The sequence below is a fragment of the Mesoplodon bidens genome (assembly GCF_964165515.1).
Source record: "Mesoplodon bidens genome assembly, chromosome: 13".
Lineage (NCBI taxonomy): Eukaryota > Metazoa > Chordata > Mammalia > Artiodactyla > Ziphiidae > Mesoplodon > Mesoplodon bidens.
Genome location: NC_138169.1, coordinates 27,691,175 through 27,710,767, shown reverse-complemented (window position 1 = coordinate 27,710,767; position 19,593 = coordinate 27,691,175). Strand labels below are relative to the sequence as shown.

Below are 19,593 nucleotides of genomic sequence, written 5' to 3'. Positions count from 1 at the left end.
ACACACGGTGGAGGAGCAGGTGCTGGGGCCCCAGGTGTGCAGGTCTAGGTGCCATGCGACAGTCCGGGAGGGCTCAGTGTCATCCACGTGTGGGGCCCGACCAGGAAGGAGTGCCAGGAGGAGGGCGGGAGGCCGAGTGAGCTGAGTCAGCGCCATGGGCCCGTCCGCCTGCTTGGCCAAGAGGTCAACGCAGAGGAGGCCTGAGGTGGCTGCGGGGCAGTGACACTGCTCAAGGGACCTGCCGGTCACTCAGGAGTGACGCGTGCATTCCACACAGCCTGGCAGCCCCCAAGCCCAGGAGCCCGTGGGTCAGTGCGGGAGACATGGCCTGGGTTCCCAAAGGCGCAGACAGGCTCACAGTGGCCGGGCTGAGGCCTCAAGAGTCTCCTGTTTGTGCAGCACAGACTTGACTTGGCTCTGGCCCAACTCAGCTTGTTTTCTTACTGTCAGGTTCAGATTCTGGAGATGCCGTCCAAGACGTCAGTGTGCTCCCTGAAGCCCGAGGCACAGGCCAGGCTGGGCATGCCCATGTGCCTGCAGCTCTGGCAGGTAAGGCCCAGCGCCCACCGACCACACCTGCCGGCCACGCCCGCCAGGTGTGAATCATGCCCATTAGGGACTTGGTTCCTCATCACCTACGGGCACTGGCCCCTGGGAGGCGTGTGCACAGCGTCCTCCTCAGCCTTCTTGTCCCCAGCCCTCCAGCCCTCCTGCTACGAGGACACCTACAGACCCTTTGGGGATGCTGGGCTCATCCTCGTCTTCGCAGGGCGGTGTGGGAGACAGTGACCCCCTCCTCGGGGAGCCACTTGCTCCCTTCTGGTCTGCTCACCGGCGCGGCCTGGCGTGGGGCCGGGAGGGGGTGCTGACTAACCCTGCAAGCCTGCATGGCCCCTGCGTTGCCAGGATTAATTTTTGTTACTTCTTTGCCTTGTTGAGGCTGGAGTGGGCTTAATGTGCTGGCTTTCCCTGCGGCCACACTTGGAATTTCTGATCCGTGCCATTTCCTTCTTTCTTGGCTGTTCTCTCTGATTAGAGAGGGTCTGGAGGCATCTCCTGGGGCTGTGGCAGAAGCCGGGGGGCAGCGGAGTCACAGGCCTGAGTCCCTGCAGGATGGGTTGTGGCTCCAGAGCTGAGCCCGAGGCCTGAGAGGGACCCTCCTGACCAGAGGGGCAGCTTCCCACCCCCAGCGGTCAGCACCAGCTCAAAATGGGCATCTACTCCTGGGGGCAGCAGAGCGGATGGTCCAGTGCATTCATGTGGAAAGAGTCTTGGCAGCGTCTTTACAGCTGCAGAAGCCATGGGGAGCAGCTCACTGACCAGGGCTGTCCCAGACCGCTGCCTACGGCCTGTTTTTCAGCTCCGAGCAGCTCACCTGTGCCTCCTCAGAGCCGTCCCGGGCTGCCTGGGACCGGGGGAGGCCGTTCCTGCCCCTGCTGTGACTCTCCATACGAACCCAGCCAGGCTCGCATGGTTTGGAGGTATCTGTGTGCCCGCAGGGTCCCTGGGCCCAGCTCTTGTCCCTCCAGGGCCCTGCCCTGTCTTGCAGTTGGTGTCCCTGCCATCTCTGAACTGAGAGAAGCCCATGGGGGAGGGGCATGAGGAAGTGGGGGCTCTGAGACTCACCTGGATGGCAAAGCTGCTGGTGCCGGCAGGCAGGTGGGGGGCGCCTGGAGGGGCAGCGGAGGCTGTAGAGGTGGCCTGGCGCTCACAGGCCCCGGGCGGGACGGGGCTGCATCCGCTCACCCTCCCTCCCTGGAGATGCTATCATTGCCTAATCGTGTAAGAATTCCATCAGAAAAATGTGCAGAAATGGGATGTACAAACTTGTCAAGGTAATTGACGTGGTTGACAGAAGGACAAATCGAGTTGTGTTAGTTGATACAGATCCAGCGCAAAGCATCCTGTTAAGAAAAGTCTATGCTGATTTGAAATGTCCCTTTATTCCTCGCCAAGCCTGGAGGTCCAGGTTATAGCTTATTGATCTGAGTGTGGCAGAGTGGCCCGATGTGGGATTCCTTTCTGAAACATTCAGAGACTTCTTGTTTTGCTCCTGAGAGTGGATGGCCTGTGTTGTTAGGATGATTGTCATGTAGGAGGTCAGAGGTCATCCACACCAACCCTTGGAGCAGGTCCTCCAGTGCCCCCCCAAAGCCCCCAGCCAAGGGCTCCCTGGGGAACCTCGAGGAGCTGGGGAGCGCCTCGGGCTGGTACACCCAGGGGTGGGGGGGGGACACAGAGCGAGCAGAAGTCAGCCTGGCACCAAGGGCATGGCCGCCAGAGGACTGAGGCCCCAGAGCACTGACCCGCCTGCAGGGTCTATCTTGGGGGCCGCAGGGACCCTGCGTGCCAGGAGAGAAGGTGGAGGGGCCTCAGTGCAGGGACAGAGCCTGGCATGGGGCCCTGTGGCTGGTCTGGCTCCTGCCCTGGCTGCCCTGTGTGCCTGCACAGGGGACTCAGCAGTGCGCAGCCCCCGCTCCAGCCTAGGCACTCAGAGCTTCCAGACCATAGGCAGTGAGGGAGACCTGGATACAGGAGGAACATGCGGGGTGGGGGCTGGGGAGCAGGCTGGGCCAGGCAGTGCGGTGGGAAGCCGGTGGGAGGACACAGCAGTGCCCCAAGGGGGATGGACCCAAGGGGCCCCAGCAAGTTCCTCACAGCTGCTTTCTTGGACTCCTCCTTCCTGCTTTTGTTCTTGGGAGCACATGTTATCATCAGAAAAAAGGGCTTGTCGGAGGCGTCCTCCAGATCCCAGAGCTGGTCTGCACGGGGCTCCCCTGGCTCCCCTCACTCCCCTCACTCTGCGGGGCCCTGAGACGTACCCCTCACACCAAGCACAGTGAGCTCTGCTTCCTGGGGTCGAGGACGTAGCGTCCACTCATGTTAGACACTCGTGGTGTGCAACACCTGGGCGTGGAGCCCCTCTGGGTGGGCAGTAAACTCTAGCGGGTGGGCCAGGAGGGCCTGCCCGGGTGCTGTCAGCCACGTCTAGGCACGCGGCTCAGCACCAGCCTTGCCCGCCAGCAGCGGGCCCCCATTGGAGCTGCACGCGACCCTGGAGGCAGCCTTGCTGGCGGCCCCAGGCCCTGTGCTCACCGTTGGCCATCCGGGGTTTGAGGGCTGCTGGCTGAGCTCCTGGCCTCGGGAAATTCTCCGCTGCCAGGGGGCGCTTGGTCGTTTCTGAGCCCTGGGAGCTCAGTGGAGAGCAAAGGTGCCAGGTCCTGGCGGCGGTCCCGGGACTGGGCACCAAGCACGGGGCGGCCGCTCTCGGTCGGTGCCAGGCCGACCCAGGGTCCCCATGCTCCCCTGCAGGCGGCGGCGCAGGCCTCTGACCCGCGCCCTCATCCATCACGCGGCTCGGCCGGCGAGGCGCTGACTCTGCAGCCTTGACGGTTGGGGGGCTTCCGCGGCGACGTTGACAAAGTACAGAAGGTTCATTTTTCATTGAGACGGAGCTCGAGATTTTCTTTGGCCGGCAGTTCTAGACAGGTGGCCGGCCCCGCCCAGGGGTGGCCGCACGTCTCGGCTGGTGGGAAGGAGCAGAAGGACCAGCCAGTGTCCCAGACCCCGACGGCAGGCGCCCCACCCAGCCCGCACTGGCCCCAGTCTGGGTGTCGGCCCCCTGGGGGTGTGCAGACCGCCCAGGGCTCAGTGGGGAAGGCGGCCTATCTCAAGCTCCTTCTCCTCCAGAAGGCCCGGGACCCCTGAGCATCCACCAGCTGACTGCGAGCTGTCCCCACAGGCTGACTCCAGTCCCCGCCCTCTCCTCCTGGCTGGCTACGAGGACGGCTCGGTGGCCCTGTGGGATGTCTCCTCACGGAAAGTGTGCAGCCGCGTCGCCTGCCACACGGAGCCCGTCATGGGTCTGGACTTCGACTCCCAGGAGGCCAGGGGCGTCTCAGGCTCTGCGGAGAAGGCGCTGGCCGTCTGGAGCCTGGATGAGCAGCAGGCCCTGCAGGTCAGTGGGCCAGGCCCGAGGTGTCATTTATCCTGCTCTGCACCAACAGTCTGATGGGCTGGAACAATATTTAGGCATGAAGAGGACTTGTGGCAGGTCCGCAGTTAATTAATCATCGGACCCGGCGCGGGCGGCCCTGGTGGGCGGCAGGAGAGGGGCTGGCACTCGTGAGCCATTCACAGGGTTTGGGTTTCCCTCAGACCTTGGCTAATAGCGGTCACGTCTCGTCCATCTAGAGGAAAGGCATGTAGAATCCAGGACTGTACAAGCCCGTTTGCAAAACTCAGAGGAATTTGGTCAGTAAGGAACTGATCAATCAAAAAGAAAAAAAAAAAAGAAAAAAACCCAAACCCTACATGGAGAAATCCCTGAGTGAGGCCCCTGTGGCTGTCTGCAAGCTGCCCGGGGGCAGTGGGAGGGCCGTAACCGCTCAGTGGCTTCCCATCCCACGTGTCTGGGGGGCCCTTGGGGGCCACATCTGGGTGCCCAGTGCTCAGCCCTGTTGGGAGCGGGGGATGGAGTTGGCCGGGAGGGGAGCCTCCTGGCCAGGCCTCAGACGGGTGAGGTCCTGGGGAGTGAGGTGCTGGGTGTGCCCTGTGCCTGTCAGGCCCCTGAGGGTGGCCTGAGTGCACACTGGCTTCTGGGCGGGGGCGCCCCCATTAGCCAGGAAGCCTCAGAAGGCTGAGACCTGACCACGGCCGGCTCTGCGAGCCCAGGTCTGGTGGGGGAGTGGGGCCCCAGCGGGGAGCCGTGTATCCTACCTCCCGGAGCTCTGGAGGACAGGGCCTGTGGCTGCGCCCTCTACAGGGGCTGCATGGTCCAGGCTTCTCTGCAGACAGGAGACCGCAGGAAGAGGGCACCTCTCGGGCCCTCCCCAGATGGGAGGCCTTGCCCAGCAGCCCGGGGCCCCCACAGCCAGGGAAGAGGCTTTGTGCACTTGGGTGGGTGGGAGAGGGCAGGCATGGGTGAAAATCGGGAGAGACTGCCACGCTCAGTGGGCATTGCCACACTCTGGGTGCAGGACAGCGAGGGGCAGGGCTATCGGGTGGGTGAGGGGTCCTGGGCAGGAGCTAGGGGCCGAGGGCGGACTCAGCAGGGAGACCTTCCATGTGGCAGCTGGAGGGACCGCTCTAGCTTCCTAAAAAGCACAGTCCATGGGAGGACCAAGCTAGAACCAGAGCGAGTGGCCGTGGCTACAGGGTCTGGGCAGGGTCCTGAGAGGGGAGCAGCCCTGTGGAGTCCCGGGGAGGGGGGGAGGGGAAGGGAGGGAGGGGTCATGTGACATATGAGGACAAGGCAGGTGTTCCAGCTTCCTTGGCATCGCCCCCTGCCCCCCACCCCCCCGCAGACCAGCCTGTGCCACGCTCGCCTGACTTGCAGTAAAGCAGCTTCCCGTCCGTCTTCCTGTCCTGTGTCCCAGGGAGTCCACAGAGGCCCTGCGGGATGGGGTCAAACAGGCCTCCCTACGGGGCTGGGGCCGGCTGTGGGGGTGGAGCTTCTCCAGCCTCCATCCCAGGGGAAGGGTCTCCAAGGCCTTGAAGTCCTGGATGTGGATGGTGGGAGTGGAAGTCACCATGGTGCTCATCTTTAGAAATAGGGCGGAGCTACGTGATGCTGGGTCTTCATGTTCTGAGCCATCAAGGACACAGAGCCTGGCCAGGCGGGCATCGGTGTTCCCCCTACACCCTCCTCTGCTCCTGCCTGGTGGGAACCAGACAGCGACCCCCACCCTTCATGAGGTCCAGTGCTTTGTCCTGCTGTGGCTTCAACTTCAGCCCAACTTTGCAAATGCCTAGAGACCCAGGTGGCTCTCCTGAGGGCCCCACCGACTGCAGTGCCCCCAGGCCCTGCCCCCAGGACCCCGGGAAGAGGCCCCTCCTGCCGGCCTGGCCCCGGTCAGCCTGGTCTCCCCTGGCTTGTTGGAGAAACAGCTGCAGGAACTTCAGACTTAAATTTATGGGGCATGTTCCAGCACAGAGCTGGAGGTTCACTGTACATATGAATTGGAAAGTCAGAGCATAGGGAGGCCAGGCCAGCCCGGAGGTTGGTGGAGGCCGTGCTGCGGCTGGGGCCTCTCAGTGTGCATCCCAGGAGGCGCCGCTCCTCCCTTCGACCGCCCACTGTGGCCTTGCCGGAGACGTCCATGTCCCCAGAGGCCCAGACACCTTTAGGTCCTGGAACACAGGCCTCAAGGAGGAGGTGTTGGGGCCTCGAGGGCCTCAGCGTCTCGGTGTCTGCAGGCACCTCTCCCTGGGCCCTCGGTGTTGCAACTGGCCCTGAGGCGCTGGCCTTGGAGCCACATGGGCAAAGATGTGCCTTACCTCGCGGCAGCAGCTCTAATGAGCCCAAATCAATCTCCCCGGGCGGGTGGGCGGGCGGGCGCTGCAGAGGCGCAGATGGGGCTCCCGCGTGGAGTGAGGGTAATGGGAACCAGATGGGGCCGTGCTGCGCACGCATTCCTGGCACCTGAGGTCATGTGCTGCGAGAGCCACTGGTGGCCGGGATCCTTCCTGGAGGGTCCTGGTCCGAGACGGGCTTGGCCAGAGGCCGTGGCGGTAACTGGAGCCTTCGGCCACCCTCTCTAGGACGTTGGACGCTCACCCACCTGTAGGGGCTGCTCGCTCTGCTCCCCTCGAGCCCGGGGTCTGGGCCTTGGCTGTCGTCAGACACAGGTGGTGCACAGACCTGCCCCTCCCTCCCACACTTGGGGCAGGGTCCACGGCCTTGAAGCAGGGGCTGATTTACAGCCAGCGGTATTTCTAGGCCCTGAAGTAATAACTAGGCCCCCACCCCAGCCAACCCAGGCTGGAGTCAGACGACCACTCTCCCCCACCACGCCCACGGCTGGTTGGCCAGGCGTCCCCTCCTCCCCGCTCCGTGGCCACTGCCCGCCTGCTCCCCAGCCCTGCCGGGGGCTTCCCTCTAAAGTGTCAGCAGCGGGACACTTGGGCTGGTGCGAGGGAGACCATGGGACCCTGAGCTGAGGAGCTATGGGCACAGCACCACCACCACCCCCCACACACACATCTCGGGACACCATGGGCAGGGCTCCGGCCGCCTTGACCACACACGGGTGCTGGTGGGCCCCGATAGGACTGGTCTCTTCCAGTCCAGGTCCCCACAGAAAGGGCCTTGTGCCTTGATTCTGAGCTTCCAGGAGGGGCTGCGAGGGTGGGGGCGCATCACTCCTGTCCCCTTTCCCCTGGGCCGTCCTGGGTATCTCAGCCCCTCCCAGGTGGCAACACTGGCATGGATGCGCTCCGCTCCACACCCGACTCGCAGCCAGCCGCGCAGGGACCACGGCTCAGGCTGCTCTGCAACTCCCCGGCCACCACCTGGGCTCCCAGCTCCACCAGCAGACAGCAGATTTGGGCAGCCCTTTACTCCGTGGGAAACATCCCCATTGTTAACACATCCACCCTGAAGCAGGGCCCCGAGTGGGTTCCGACGCACCCACTGCTCCAAGCCCAGGGCGGAGTTCCTGGGAGAGGAAGAGTCGTGGGCTGTGACGGTCACCTTGTCCTTGTCTATGAGTCGGGGCTCAGGCTGACGCACCCCTGCTGCGGGCACACGTGTGGGCTTTGCCTTCTCATGCAGGCATGGCTGCACCAGCTTCCGAGGGAGGGGGTGGTGGGAGTGAGGGCGGTGCTGGGCACCCACCCAGTGAGTGGGTTATGGCTGCTTGTGTGCAGCACAGACAGGAAGCACTGCGCCTGGATTCCTCTGGACGAGAGCATCGGAGTGGCAGAGAGCGCGGGACATGCGGGGATGCTGCTGGTCGCCATGGACAGAGAAGGGTCCCGGGACATCACGGGCCTGGGCACTGGACAGAGGCCACAGGAAGGCAGGGCAGGCGTGCATGGAGGGGCTGGATGGGTCGCCGCAGGGGCGCTGCCCACATGCTGGCTGCACTGACCTTTTTCAGTTGTTTGTGATTGCGTCCCTGTTTTATCTGCAGGACTGTCCTCTGTCCATTCTTGACCAGGCTTACGTTTGTTTTCTTTAAACATCTTTTCCCCATTTCCCGTCTACCTTTCTTTTCCTCCCCTGAGTCCTCCAGGCTCGATGTGCAGCTCTGACCGGGATTCATCACACTCACTTCCGGGCGCCCGATTTTTCTTTGTTCTCTGACTGCGGAGCTGATCAGAGTGTTTTTATGTTTCCAAATGTTTGATTCTTTCCCCAGTTATTTTTTATTTCTAGTCTTCTAACTTGATCCATTTGTGGTTGGAGAACCAGTTCTGAGTGATACCAGCTCCCTGAAATGCCAGTAGGTTCCCGTGGCCCCCGTGCTTGGAAAGAGGTATTTCTGCTGCCCGCCGCCACCCAGCTGCGCCTGCCCCTCAGGCAGCCGTGTGGTTCATGTGGGCCATGTGGGTCGAAAGCCATGACTGCCCCGGCCTCTGGGGGGTGCTCTTGCTGGGTCCATCTTGGTGACTTTCCTGGGTCCTGTGTGTTCTTGGTCTGCATTTTGAATCTTCCTGGGGGGTTGAACACTTGTTATCTCTGGGAAGGATTTTTGCCTGAAACCCCATTTCAGCAACGATTCACATGGTTCAGGCCAGGTGTCTTCTGGCTGCTACTTCCTTCTGTGGCTTTTTTCCATCTTTCACCTTCAGCCTCCCTCACACACAGGCGTCCCCCTCGTGGGCCAGCCGCGCACGCGACCTCATCGCACGGGTTCTGTTTTGTCCCGTGCGCGCTGCCTGGCCGTCTTGTCGGGCCCTCTAGTGGGGCTCTGCTTTTTCATGCTTTGTGACAACCTCTGCCTTTTCTCTGGAGCACTTGGTTTGCTTCCTTCATGTGCGTTGAAGACACGTGGTCTCTGGTGACCCCCATCTGCTGGGGACTCCTGGCGTCTGGTCCTCACTCCTGGTCACCTCGTGGGGCTTCTCCTCGCCTCTCCCAAGACGTTCTTTTTATTTGTGGTTTTCAGGGGTCTGGCCTCCCTGAGTGACATTGTCCCATGGCCCCCGAGGCTCTGGTCAGTTTTCTCTCTTCTTCAGGTCAGGTAATGTCCATTGATAATGTCCCCTAGTTTACAGACTTCAAAAAAATAATTTCCAGCTTCCCTGGTGGCGCAGTGGTTGAGAGTCCGCCTGCCGATGCAGGGGACACGGGTTCATGCCCCGGTCCGGGAGGATCCCACATGCCGCAGAGTGGCTGGGCCCGTGAGCCATGGCCGCTGAGCCTGCATGTCCAGAGCCTGTGCTCCGCAATGGGAGAGGCCACAACAGTGAGAGGCCCGCGTACCGCCAAAAAAATAAATAAATAAAAAATAATAATTTCCAATCTGCTGTTAAGCCTGTCCTACACATTTTTCACGTCAGTTATTAGCTTTTCAGTTCTACATTTTCTATTACTGTGCTTTTTTTTTTAACAAAAGACTATTTTTAGAGTAGTTTTAGGTTCACAGCAAAATTGAGAGGAAGGTACAGAGATTTCCCATATACCCCCAGGCCCCCACTATCGACATCTCCCCCCCAACAAGTGGGACATTTGTTACAGTCGATGGAACTACACTGACACCTCATCACCACCCAGAGCCCTTGGTTCACATCAGGGGTCACTTCTGGTGATGTACATCCTATGGGTTTGGACGAATGTATAATGACATGTGTCCAGATGTGCAGTGGTATCTGGTTGTTGTCATTTGCATTTCTCTAATGACATACGATGTGGAGCATCTTTTCACATGCTTAGTTGCCATCTGTGTATCTTCTGTGCTGAGGTGTCTGTTCAGGCTTTTTGCCCATTTTTAAATTGGGTTGCTCATTTTCTTAAGAGTTCTTGTGTATTTTGGGTAACAGCCCTTTATCAGATGCGTCTTTGCAGATACTTTCTCTTAGTCTTTGGCTTGTCTTCTCATTCTTTCAACAGTGTCTTCACAGAGCAGAAGTTTCTAATTTTAGTGAAGTCAGATTATCAATTGTTTCCTTTATGGATTGTGCTCTGGTGTTGTATCTAAATACAAGGTCACCTAGGTTTTCTCCTGTCGTCATCTAGGAGTTTTATAGTTTTGCAATTTACATTTAGGTCTTTGGTCTATTTTGAGTTGATTTTTGTGAAGGTGGCAGGTCTGTGTCTGGATTCGTTTCTTCTCATGTGGACATCCAGTTGTTCCAGCACTGTTTGTTGAAAAGGCTACTTTGCTCCTGTGTCAAAGGTCACACGTTTATGGGGGTCCATTTCTGGGCTCTTTTTTCTGTTCCGCTGATCTGTTTGTCTGTTCTTCCACCAACATCCATGGTCTTGATTCCTGTAGCTTCACAGCAAGTTGTGAAGTCGGTCCTCCCGCTTTGCTCTTCACCTTCACAGAGTGTTGGCTGTTCTGAGCTGGTTCCGAATTTCCATTTCTCTGCTAATAGATGCTATCTGTACACTCATCAAGACAATTTTTTGGTAATTATTTGCATTTTCTTTCATTTTTTGGAACATATTTAAATATTGCTTTAAAGTCTTTGATATGTTCCACACCTGTGCCATTCTGGGCTGGTTTCCATTAACTGCTTTTTTTCCTACTTCTTTGGGTGTCTAGTAATTTTTGTCTGTGCCAGACATTGTACTGATAGAGATGGAGACTGGATTCTGTTACTTTGCAGAGCAATCACTCTCATCCCTGCAGCTGTTCACCTGCACCATGGGCTTGGCTTCCACTCCATCAGGCAGTATGTGGGGCCCAGGGTCATCCCCAGGCTCCTGTAATGCGTGGGACTCACCTTCCAAACTGTACCTCCCCTTCCCACTTGTGGGGCTTGGTTTCCAGCTTCATCATGGTTGACCAGAGTAGGCCCAACCAGGGCGTGATGCCTGCCCTGCAGCGCGGCCACGCGGGGTCTCAGCTGGTTTTGTGTGGACACACAGATGTCACCCTCTGCTGCTGGGTCCAAGATCACTGTTGATCTCTTGTATTCGTTGCCTTTAACCCTGCAACAGCCACTGGCTGGTTAACCTTGTGTGGTGCCCTGAGTGGGCACAGCCCAGCCCTCACGAGGACCCGTGGGACCCACATGGCCTGCAGTCCCTCCCCCAGCCCCCTCCATGCTGCCGCCTCACCCCACGGGTTCCAGCGGCCCCACCCTCTGATCACCTCCTTGGCTTCACGTGGCCCCTGTGCTCCGCCTGGACTTTGCAGCCAGACATTCCCCCAGCAGAGAGCTACTGGGCCTCTGGGAGGCTCCCCTGTCAGCTGCCCTTCCCGCCGGTGTTGGTGCCTGGATGCAGTCACGCAGTGTCTTTTGTCCAGTTGGTGGTTGTTGGCAGCACGCGGAGTGGTCTGGCACCAGCTGCCCATCACAGCCACCTCCTGTAGTCCCAGCTTCCTGAAGGGTGTCTGTCTGCTGAGCAGACATTTGCGGCTTCTCGTTGTGAACTGTACACACTCTGTTGTTGTCAAGTGTGGGCACAGTCTGTCCGAGTGCTCCCTGGTCCCCAGGGTGGGCCCCGACTCTCTCGTCTGCTGGCTCCCGGGGTTTCTTGGCCAGTCATTCTTTTTGGTGTCTCTCACGTTCACAGCACGCATTTGGCTTTAACTTTGGAATCCAGTCAAAAGTCTGTTGAGTATATTTTTATTCATTTTCAGAGAAATACAAGGGCAAATACTAGGAAACGATTACACCTGGGTGGGGAGAGGAAGTGAGGTTGTTCTGTCAGCACCTCAGTGGGTGTCAGATAATCTCCGTAGAATGAGGCTGACTGTTGTATCTTCGACCCAGATGACAAAGATGAGCAGATCAGTGAACTTCACACCCGTCTCTTTTGCTGCCGTCCTGTATTTCTGTTAGTTACACAACCGGTTCTGTAGCCTTGATCCCCGTATTGTCTCAGGCCTAATCCTGCAAGGGGACTACGTTCCCTACTCTCTGCCAGGCCACTTGCTGCCGTTCCCCTGTTTTCTTCTAAGAGACTGGACTTAATCTCCTAGTTCTCCAGGAAGAGCTGATGGGACGCATCCCCTGGGTTCTTACATGTTCACAAATGCTCGTCTGTTGTTCTCATACCTGAGCGACAGTTTGGCTGGATATAAAATTCTCGGGCCTCGCCTCCCAGCTTCGCAGGCGTCACCCCGCCGTCTGGCCCAGACGTGGCCCAGACGTGGCCATGGGCTATTCTGCCCTCACGGTTGACTTGATCCTTTTGCCTGACAAAAGGACTAATCAGCTTTGCGTCCAATGACGTTATCAAGCGCATCTTCCTGTGACCACCCTGTAGGCTCTCTGTGGATCCTAAGACTTCAGTTTCTAGAAGCAATAACAGATTTTCTAAGCGGCAAAGGTCAGAGCAGCTGCGCGGCCTTCCACATCTGCTGTTTCTCTCTAGTGGCTGTGCCTCTGTCCCCAGGTTGGGTCACGCCTGCCTTTGCTGTTTCTTCCGATTCCCCTTGCTTCTGCAGTGTTTGCTTCTCTCGGTGCCTGTGGATCAGGCTCCCTTCTCTGGGTTTGCTCACCTGGTTCTTGTTTTATGGAGATCATTCCTTCATGAAGTTCTGTTTTGCTGATTTGTAAAAGTGCCTGGTGAGTGGTTGCTTCCGAGGAATGCTGCCATCTTTCGCCGAGTTTCTTTCCTCCTTTTCCCTGTGTTGTCTTTGAAAAACGAATGACTCTCCCTGAGGCTGCTCTGGCCCAACAGGAGGTGAATTCGCAGAGAAAGGGGAGCTGCTGTGGGCACACCAGCAACCCCGGGGCAGCAAGGACTCCTGATGCCCAGGGCTGGGCCAAGGCAGGATGGGCGGAATCACGTGGCCATTTGGGTCATCACGACGATGGCCAAGTGTGTGTTGTCAGCGTGGGGCAGAGCTGCCAGATGGCCCCTAAATGGCTGCGCATCCAACCCCGGGCGGCCTTCCCCCTCGCATGCCACGCAGGGCTGCCCTTCCCCCGGCTTTGCTGAAGGTGGGGTTTGCGTTCCTTCTGCTCCTCCTGCTTTGGGTGCGGTGAGGTTTCGCGAGAGAGGACCCACTGACCTTGCTGCCGTCCAGTGGGCGGTGCTGCCTGGAGGCTGGGGGGCAGTATTACCTTGGGGAGGGCCCCAGGCCGCAGTCCATTGAGGCCTGTCCTGTCTCAACCCGAGGGTCTGGCCAAGGGCAAGGGTCGCCTTTGTGGCTCCAGGAGGCGGCAGTAAGTTGGCAGGAGCGCTTGGCTCCCTGTTCCTGACGGGGGCATCCTGGTAGAGGGCGAGGCGTGGAGGCGGGTCTAAGTAGCCACCTAACGGTTCTCCCTGTCGCTCTGATCACAGGTGCGTGGGACTCACGTGCTCACCAACCCCGGGATTGCCGACGTCAAGATTCGGCCAGACCGTAGGATCCTGGCCACCGCGGGCTGGGACCATCGCGTCCGTGTGTTTCACTGGCGGACGATGAAGCCGCTGGCCGTGCTGGCTTTCCACAGCGCCACCGTGCACTGCGTGGCCTTCGCTGCTGACGGCTTGCTGGCCACAGGGTCTGGGGATCAGCGCATCAGTGTCTGGTCTCTCTACCCGTGCACATGACTCGTGGCTCCTTGTCAGGACACTTGGATAGCGGGAAAGTGGTGCAAGGGGTCGGAGGCCGTGGGCCACGGGCCCCACTGGTCATGGGAAGAGCCGGTCATTCGGGCCTCCTTCCTGCATGGGACCTGCTCCCTTTCATGAAGCACAGCGTCTGTGCCATGGTGACTGCCATTTAAAGCATAACCAGGCCAGACACTGGGCACCAGCGACCCAGGCAAGAGGCCAACCCGGGGGGCGCCTGATAATAAACTTGTTTGCAAACCTGCAGGCTTGAGGTACGAATTCTCCCAGGTGACCCCCTGCTTCCCTGGGTGGTCAGAGCCCAGAGCTGTCTGTCCTCAGAGCCTCCACTGGGCAGGGTGGCTGGTCCGTCCAGCAGGGATGCCAAGTGTGGGCCCCGGGTCCTGGGCTCCTCACACCGCAGATGGCCAGGAGCTCCTGCATCACAGGGTTGAGCCGGTGACGGGGTCCTGACGGGAGCGCGGCAGGGAGAGGGCCCCCGATGGGGGTGGCGGGCAGGGCACAGAGCTAGGCCTCCAGCAGGACCAGCAGGAGGAAAGAAGGGCCACCTCGTGGAGTGAGGCCTAGAGTGGCAGGTGGCTGTCCCAGCGTGGCTTCTAGGCGTAAAGCCCAGCAGCTCAAGCGAGACAGACAGGGACCAAGGGCGCTGTTGCAGAGGCTCACACAGGGCAGCCACCGGCTGCTCCCACGTGGGGCCGAGCCCAGACCTCAGGACAGCTTATCTCAAGGCTGGGCTGTTGATTGGGAAGAAATGGGACCCTGAAAATTGGATTGGGGGCTGTGGGCAGAGCCCGACCAAGCTGGGGGCCACAAACCCCTTCGTTCCATCAGCTTCTTTGCCGGGAGAGCCTCCTTCTCACCCTACCTGAGGTCAGCCCCCCTTTGGCTGCAGGACCTAAATGGCCTCCCCCGAGGCAGGGGCCCTAAGGGGCACTCAGGACCCCCCTACTCCACACTTTGCTTATAACCAGACTGGGTCCCAGCAGGCCCGAGAGGGTGGGGTCTGCGGTGGCTGCGCTCCAGAAGGGCTGCGTGGCTTTCCCAGGCATCTGGAGAACACGTGTGTATCCAGGTGGCGGGATGCCGAACCCGCTGGAACAGGGCCCTGCTGGAGAGTCTGGCCTCCAGGTTCAGCTCGGGGGCTGAAGGGCTCTGAGGTTTGGCTGATTGGTTGAAGCAGGGACCACGAGGGACACAAGTGGGGTTGAAATGCCAGCACTGCGTGGGGTGCTGAGAGGGGGGCACCGAGGGTGTTGGGGGAGCTTCATGTGAGACTAGCTTGCCCTCCTCGGGCTCCAGAAGATGTGCCTCCCCACAGCTGTGAGGGCCACCTGCATCCTTGGAGAGCTCCGTGGTCACTCTTCCCCGAAGGTCAGAAGCGGCAGTGGGGACGGGTCCTGGGGCTGCGGGGCCTCGTGGTGGACAAGGGTCCAGAGCTGCGGGTGTGGGCGGATGACCCTGGGCCCCGGCAAGAGGAGCCAATGGGCAGCCACTGAAGCCTGGCCTGGTTCCCGTGGGCAGAGCAGAGCGTTCTGGATCCAGCAAGCAGACGTCCGACCTGGGCCACCTGGACCAGCAGGTATCTGCCCCACGACCAGGCCCAGGTGCCCAGCACACTGCCTGCAACCTGTGCTGCTGATCCAGCCGGGGCCCCCCAGATGCACAACCCTGACTGGGGGGGCTGTGCACCATCACAGCTCAGGGACGGGCCTCCCCATGGGCCCGTTGGACAGAGGTGCTGCCAGGTTTCCTCCAGCACATCTGGGAGGGGCTGTGGCCCCTGGGATGTTGGGGGGGGGTGCGCATCCAGAGGGGTTTCCACATCACGAATGCCAGCAAGATGGGCGGCTCTGTTTAGGCTGCGGAGACTTGAACCCGGCATGTGGGGCGTCCTCTGGGCACTGTGGTCTGCTCAGGACCCCAGCCTCTGCCTTGTCCACGGAAGGCAGTAGGGCACTGGGTGCCTCTTTCGGGTGGCAGACCTCTGCTTCTCTGGCCTGGCCAGGCTCCTGCATCTCACATGTGCCCCCACCCCCAGCAAAGCCAGTGTTCAGGCCAGCGTCCCCTCCCGTGGGTCTGTCCTGGAGACTGGATTAGAGGCCGGTGCTAAACAACAAAGGACTCTGTCTCAGGACCCACTTGACCTCCTCACTAGAGCATAGCTGTGAACACACCAGTCATTCTGCAGGTCCCACCGCAGCTGTGACCCCAAGGTGCCGAGTGCTGGGCTGGGGCAGCCTCTAAAACCAGGCCGCGGCTGAGGACGTGGTGCCCATGCCCGCTTACATCCGCGCCATCAGCTCAGCGATCCTTTGGCAGAATCACTGAATTCATGAAAACAGCTGTGGCAGCATGTCCTCCCGGCAGAGGACAGGGCACCACAAGAAGCCAGAGGTGCCTCCCAAGCGTTGGGGGTGAGCTGTGTGTGCTGCCTGCCGTGACTCAGCCCCGGAGGGGGAGAGGGCTCAGGAGACACAGTGTCCATCCATACCTGGCCCTCACCTCTGTTGAAGGCACAGGCAGAGGCTCCCAGAGATCATGGCTGCTGGCCCTGAGCTGGGCTCTGGGCTGCCCACCAAGGCCACATGCTGTGAGCAGTGTCCCACGGACATCTTGTGGCCAAATCTCCATGCATGGGGCCGAGTCGGGTTGTGACAGCCCTGCCAGATGCTCAGGACCAGAGGAAGTGGGTCTGGGGACACAGGCATTTCTCCTGAGCTCGCCACTGCCTGGCCCTCTTCCAGCTGCCTGGCACTCTATGGGTGGGTCCCATGGTCATCCCAGCATCACGCTGCCCCGGCCCCTCTTGGACAAGCAAGAGGTCAGCGGCAGGCCAGGCAAATGACCAGGGGACGCAGCACGGTTGGGAATTCTCACCTTTTCCTGGGCTCCGTGAGCTTCAAGAGGTCTGAGAAGTCAAACCACCACGTGCTCTGTAAACACGGCCCCAGGGGCTGGACACTGCCACCGAGGGGTTCCCTGCGGAGGGCTGTCCTGCAGGCTGCTCTGTGCTGCGTGCCGTGAGCATCTGCACCCCCAGCAAGCAAGGCTGTTAGGTGTTTCCCACCCATGTCTCTGCAGGAGCAGCTCTGGGAGCGGTGTGCAGAGAGGAGACGACCCAAGGTTCTTTGGAGGCTCGGTGCTCAACCAGCTGGCACCTTGCAGGGAGCCTGGTCTGGGGTTAAGCTGAGCAGGCTGTGCACCTGGGCCAGGGCGGGTGTGAAGCCCCCTCCCTGCCCTCCCTGGTCTCCTGTGTGTTGGGGCTGCTTGGCCCTGCCCAGATGCGGCCACCATCACACTAGCTCATCTGGAGGCCCCTCGGGATCCGGGCAGGCAGGAAGCGCATGACTGGACAGAGCTGAGTGAGGTGGGGAGGGCAAGGTGGCTGCTGTGTGGTGGGGCCGTGCCCACCAGGTAGAGGCCACCAGTCCCAAAAGGATCCACTCGGGGAATCATCTGAGTGGGAGGCACAGCCACAGATGAAGAAGCAAGACAGACTCATGGTGGCTGAACTGGAAAATGAGTAGGCGCTCCTGGCCTTTCCCTCATCCCACCAGGAGGACGCAGGAGCCACCTGCGTGCACGGCCAGCACCTGCCCTGGGCGCTCAGACTCGGAGCTGGCGGGCAGGTTCACTCTCCGTGTCGCAGCCCGGCGCCCCATGCACAGCACCCGGACCTCAGGCCCCAGGGCCAGTGTTCATTGCCTGCCCTTCACAGAGACGTGTGTGGCTCCTGCCTTAAAGCAGAGCTGCTTCCGTGGCACTGGGCAGATGGGGGTGGGGGTGGGGTGAATCTCGCAGCTGCCACAGGCCAGGATGTGTTCACAGGGGCCAGGAGCAGTTCTGAGGGTCCAAGGGCCGCCATGGGCATCACAGTGACAGTCACTGGTTCTGTTCAAATAGGCCAAGAATCCGCATCCACATTCTAATGACAAAGTGTGCCAGAACGTACTGTCACAGCAGGTAGCCGCACGCGCCTGAGGACTGCTTTGCCCCAAACGTCTGCACCTCCACAGTCCAGAGGCTGGAATCCTAACCCCCAACATGATGGCAGTTGGAGGCAGGGCCTTTGGGGGGTGACTAGGTCATGAGGGTGGACCCCCAAGAATGGGATTAGTGCCCGAACCAGCATGTGGGCCCTTGCCCGACCCCGAATCTGCCTTGGTCTTAGACCTCCAGCCTCCAGAACTGAGCAGAGTCTCTGGTTGATAAGCTGCCCAGCCCGTGGTATTTTGTTATAGCAGCAGGAAGAGGACAGGATGACAGGATGACAGGATGCCTGTGTGTTTGTTGTTTGTCAAGACTTGCATGTTGAGAAGTTGAGTCCCTGGTCTGGTCCCATTGCTGGAATGTTAATAATCAGCCCAGACTCAGGGGCATGCCCGTGAGTCGTCAGTCAGGAAGGCTGAGGGCCCACCGGGCGGTTTGTCTTTCTCCACGGGACAAGGTGGCACAGGGGCACCGCCCATGGGGTGCCTTCGGATGGGCTCTTGGCATGGCAGCCTCGGGGGAGTCATTCTTCGTGGGGTCACCGAGGACTTGGCCAGCGAGCCAGGTGGGCACCAAGAGCTGCCTTTGCCTAGCCCTGGTGTGTGGGAGACACAGACCCCACCTCCTGATGGAGGGCCTTAGAGTGTTTGTAGCCTTTACAAAGTGAGACCCCAGAACTGAGGACGCGCCTTGGAGGGAGAGAAACGGGCGAGAACCAGCTTCCGCTAGTCTCTCCTGAGACGTTAGAAGTAGACGTGAGGCTGTTGTTTTGTTAAATGTTTAGAAGAGTTTTTAATGAATTTGCAACCAGTGTTTAAGTGTTGGGGAAATTTTACTTTATTTTATTCATAAATTTTGATTTATGAACTGAGTTAGAATGTGACTATATAGGGAATTACCATTACACAACATACAATTTATCAATTTTGAGAATTTATTGAACAATTGACTTTTTTTTTTTTTTTGGAAATTTCAAGCGGAGACCAAAATGGAGGGAAAAACCACAGCCCCGTGTAGCCAGCGCCCAGCTTCAGCGTGAAGCAGCGGCCTCCAGGTATCAGGTGAGCTCTGGCCCCCGGGGCCTGCAGCCACTTGCCCAAAAAATGGGATAGCCCATCAGGTGGACCTGGATGGACCCTTTCTGGATACACATCTCTCCTCGTGGGCAGGACGAGCCAAGGCCACGGCCGCACCCGCTGCAGCTTTGCCTTCCTGGCTGTGACCCCCGGCCCTCGATGGCTCTTACCGCCTGGAGAAGTAAAGAGGGGGAAGGGGCTGTTTTGTGATTAGCAATAAATAACAGACCCGAGAGCTACGCCAACACACGGACGAGCTCAGACACGGGGCGTGGAGGGGGAAGGGGCAGCACCAGGGTGGGGTCTGGTCAGGAAGGGGTGAGCAGGCCCGGCTCCATCTTCATGGCGGGAGGACCTGCTTCACGACAGCTGCAGTCCACCCGGTGCGGCCGCCCCACACCTCGTAGTCGCACCGTGGTCCTGCCGCCGTGTCTGTCCTGGTGTCTGCAGCTCTGCCTCTTCCGAGTGTGGAGACAGGTCCCACCATGTCCCACCGTGTCCCGTCTCCCCAGGCTGTCCAGGCCGCCTTCCCCCCTCGTCTGCATCAGGTCCTGTGGACGGAGGGATGAATGTCTCACCCACCCCCTGCCAGGCTCACCTGGCCGTGTCCTGGTTTTGTGGACGTTAGGGTGCATCCCCACCCATCCGTCCCTCGTGGGTGGATGTGCTGCCGTGAGGCTTCACCCACCAGCCTGGTCATGCACGGTCCTGAGCAGGGCCAGCTGGACACGCCCCTGAGGGGTCTTGCCTCTGCTCAGACTGTCCTGAGCCCCCGCCCTCCCCAGAGCACAGCTGCCCCGACCGATCCTGGTGGGCATCCCTGTCCCTCCCTGGGGGACATGTGGTCCTTTAGAGCAGAAACTGTGTCTCAGCAAACACTGTGGGGTGGGCACGAGATGTACCTGGAAGTGTTGCTCTGGCCCCTCCCTCTCCCCACCCTGGGCCTGGCCCCCTGAGGGTCAGAACCCCACAGAGAAAGAGAGACGCTGGGCAGGCCAGGAGGGGCCGGTGGAGGGGCCAGCAAGAGCCCAGCTCCTGGGGTTGAATGTCGGGGGTCAGTGG

General features: G+C 59.9%; 1 protein-coding gene across 2 annotated transcripts in view; it reads left to right on the top strand.

The window, feature by feature from the left end:
- The window catches only part of GNB1L (G protein subunit beta 1 like), a 46,681-nt gene extending 32,970 nt beyond the window's left edge, over positions 1 to 13,711 (top strand). For both annotated transcript variants that reach the window (XM_081253333.1, XM_081253334.1), the window contains exons 6-8: positions 451 to 549; positions 3,743 to 3,958; positions 13,193 to 13,711. In XM_081253333.1, coding sequence (XP_081109459.1) covers positions 451 to 549; positions 3,743 to 3,958; positions 13,193 to 13,444 — 567 coding nt within the window. In that variant the 3' untranslated portion in view covers positions 13,445 to 13,711. The remainder of the gene's footprint in view (positions 1 to 450; positions 550 to 3,742; positions 3,959 to 13,192) is intronic.
- The last annotated feature ends 5,882 nt before the right edge of the window (positions 13,712 to 19,593 follow it).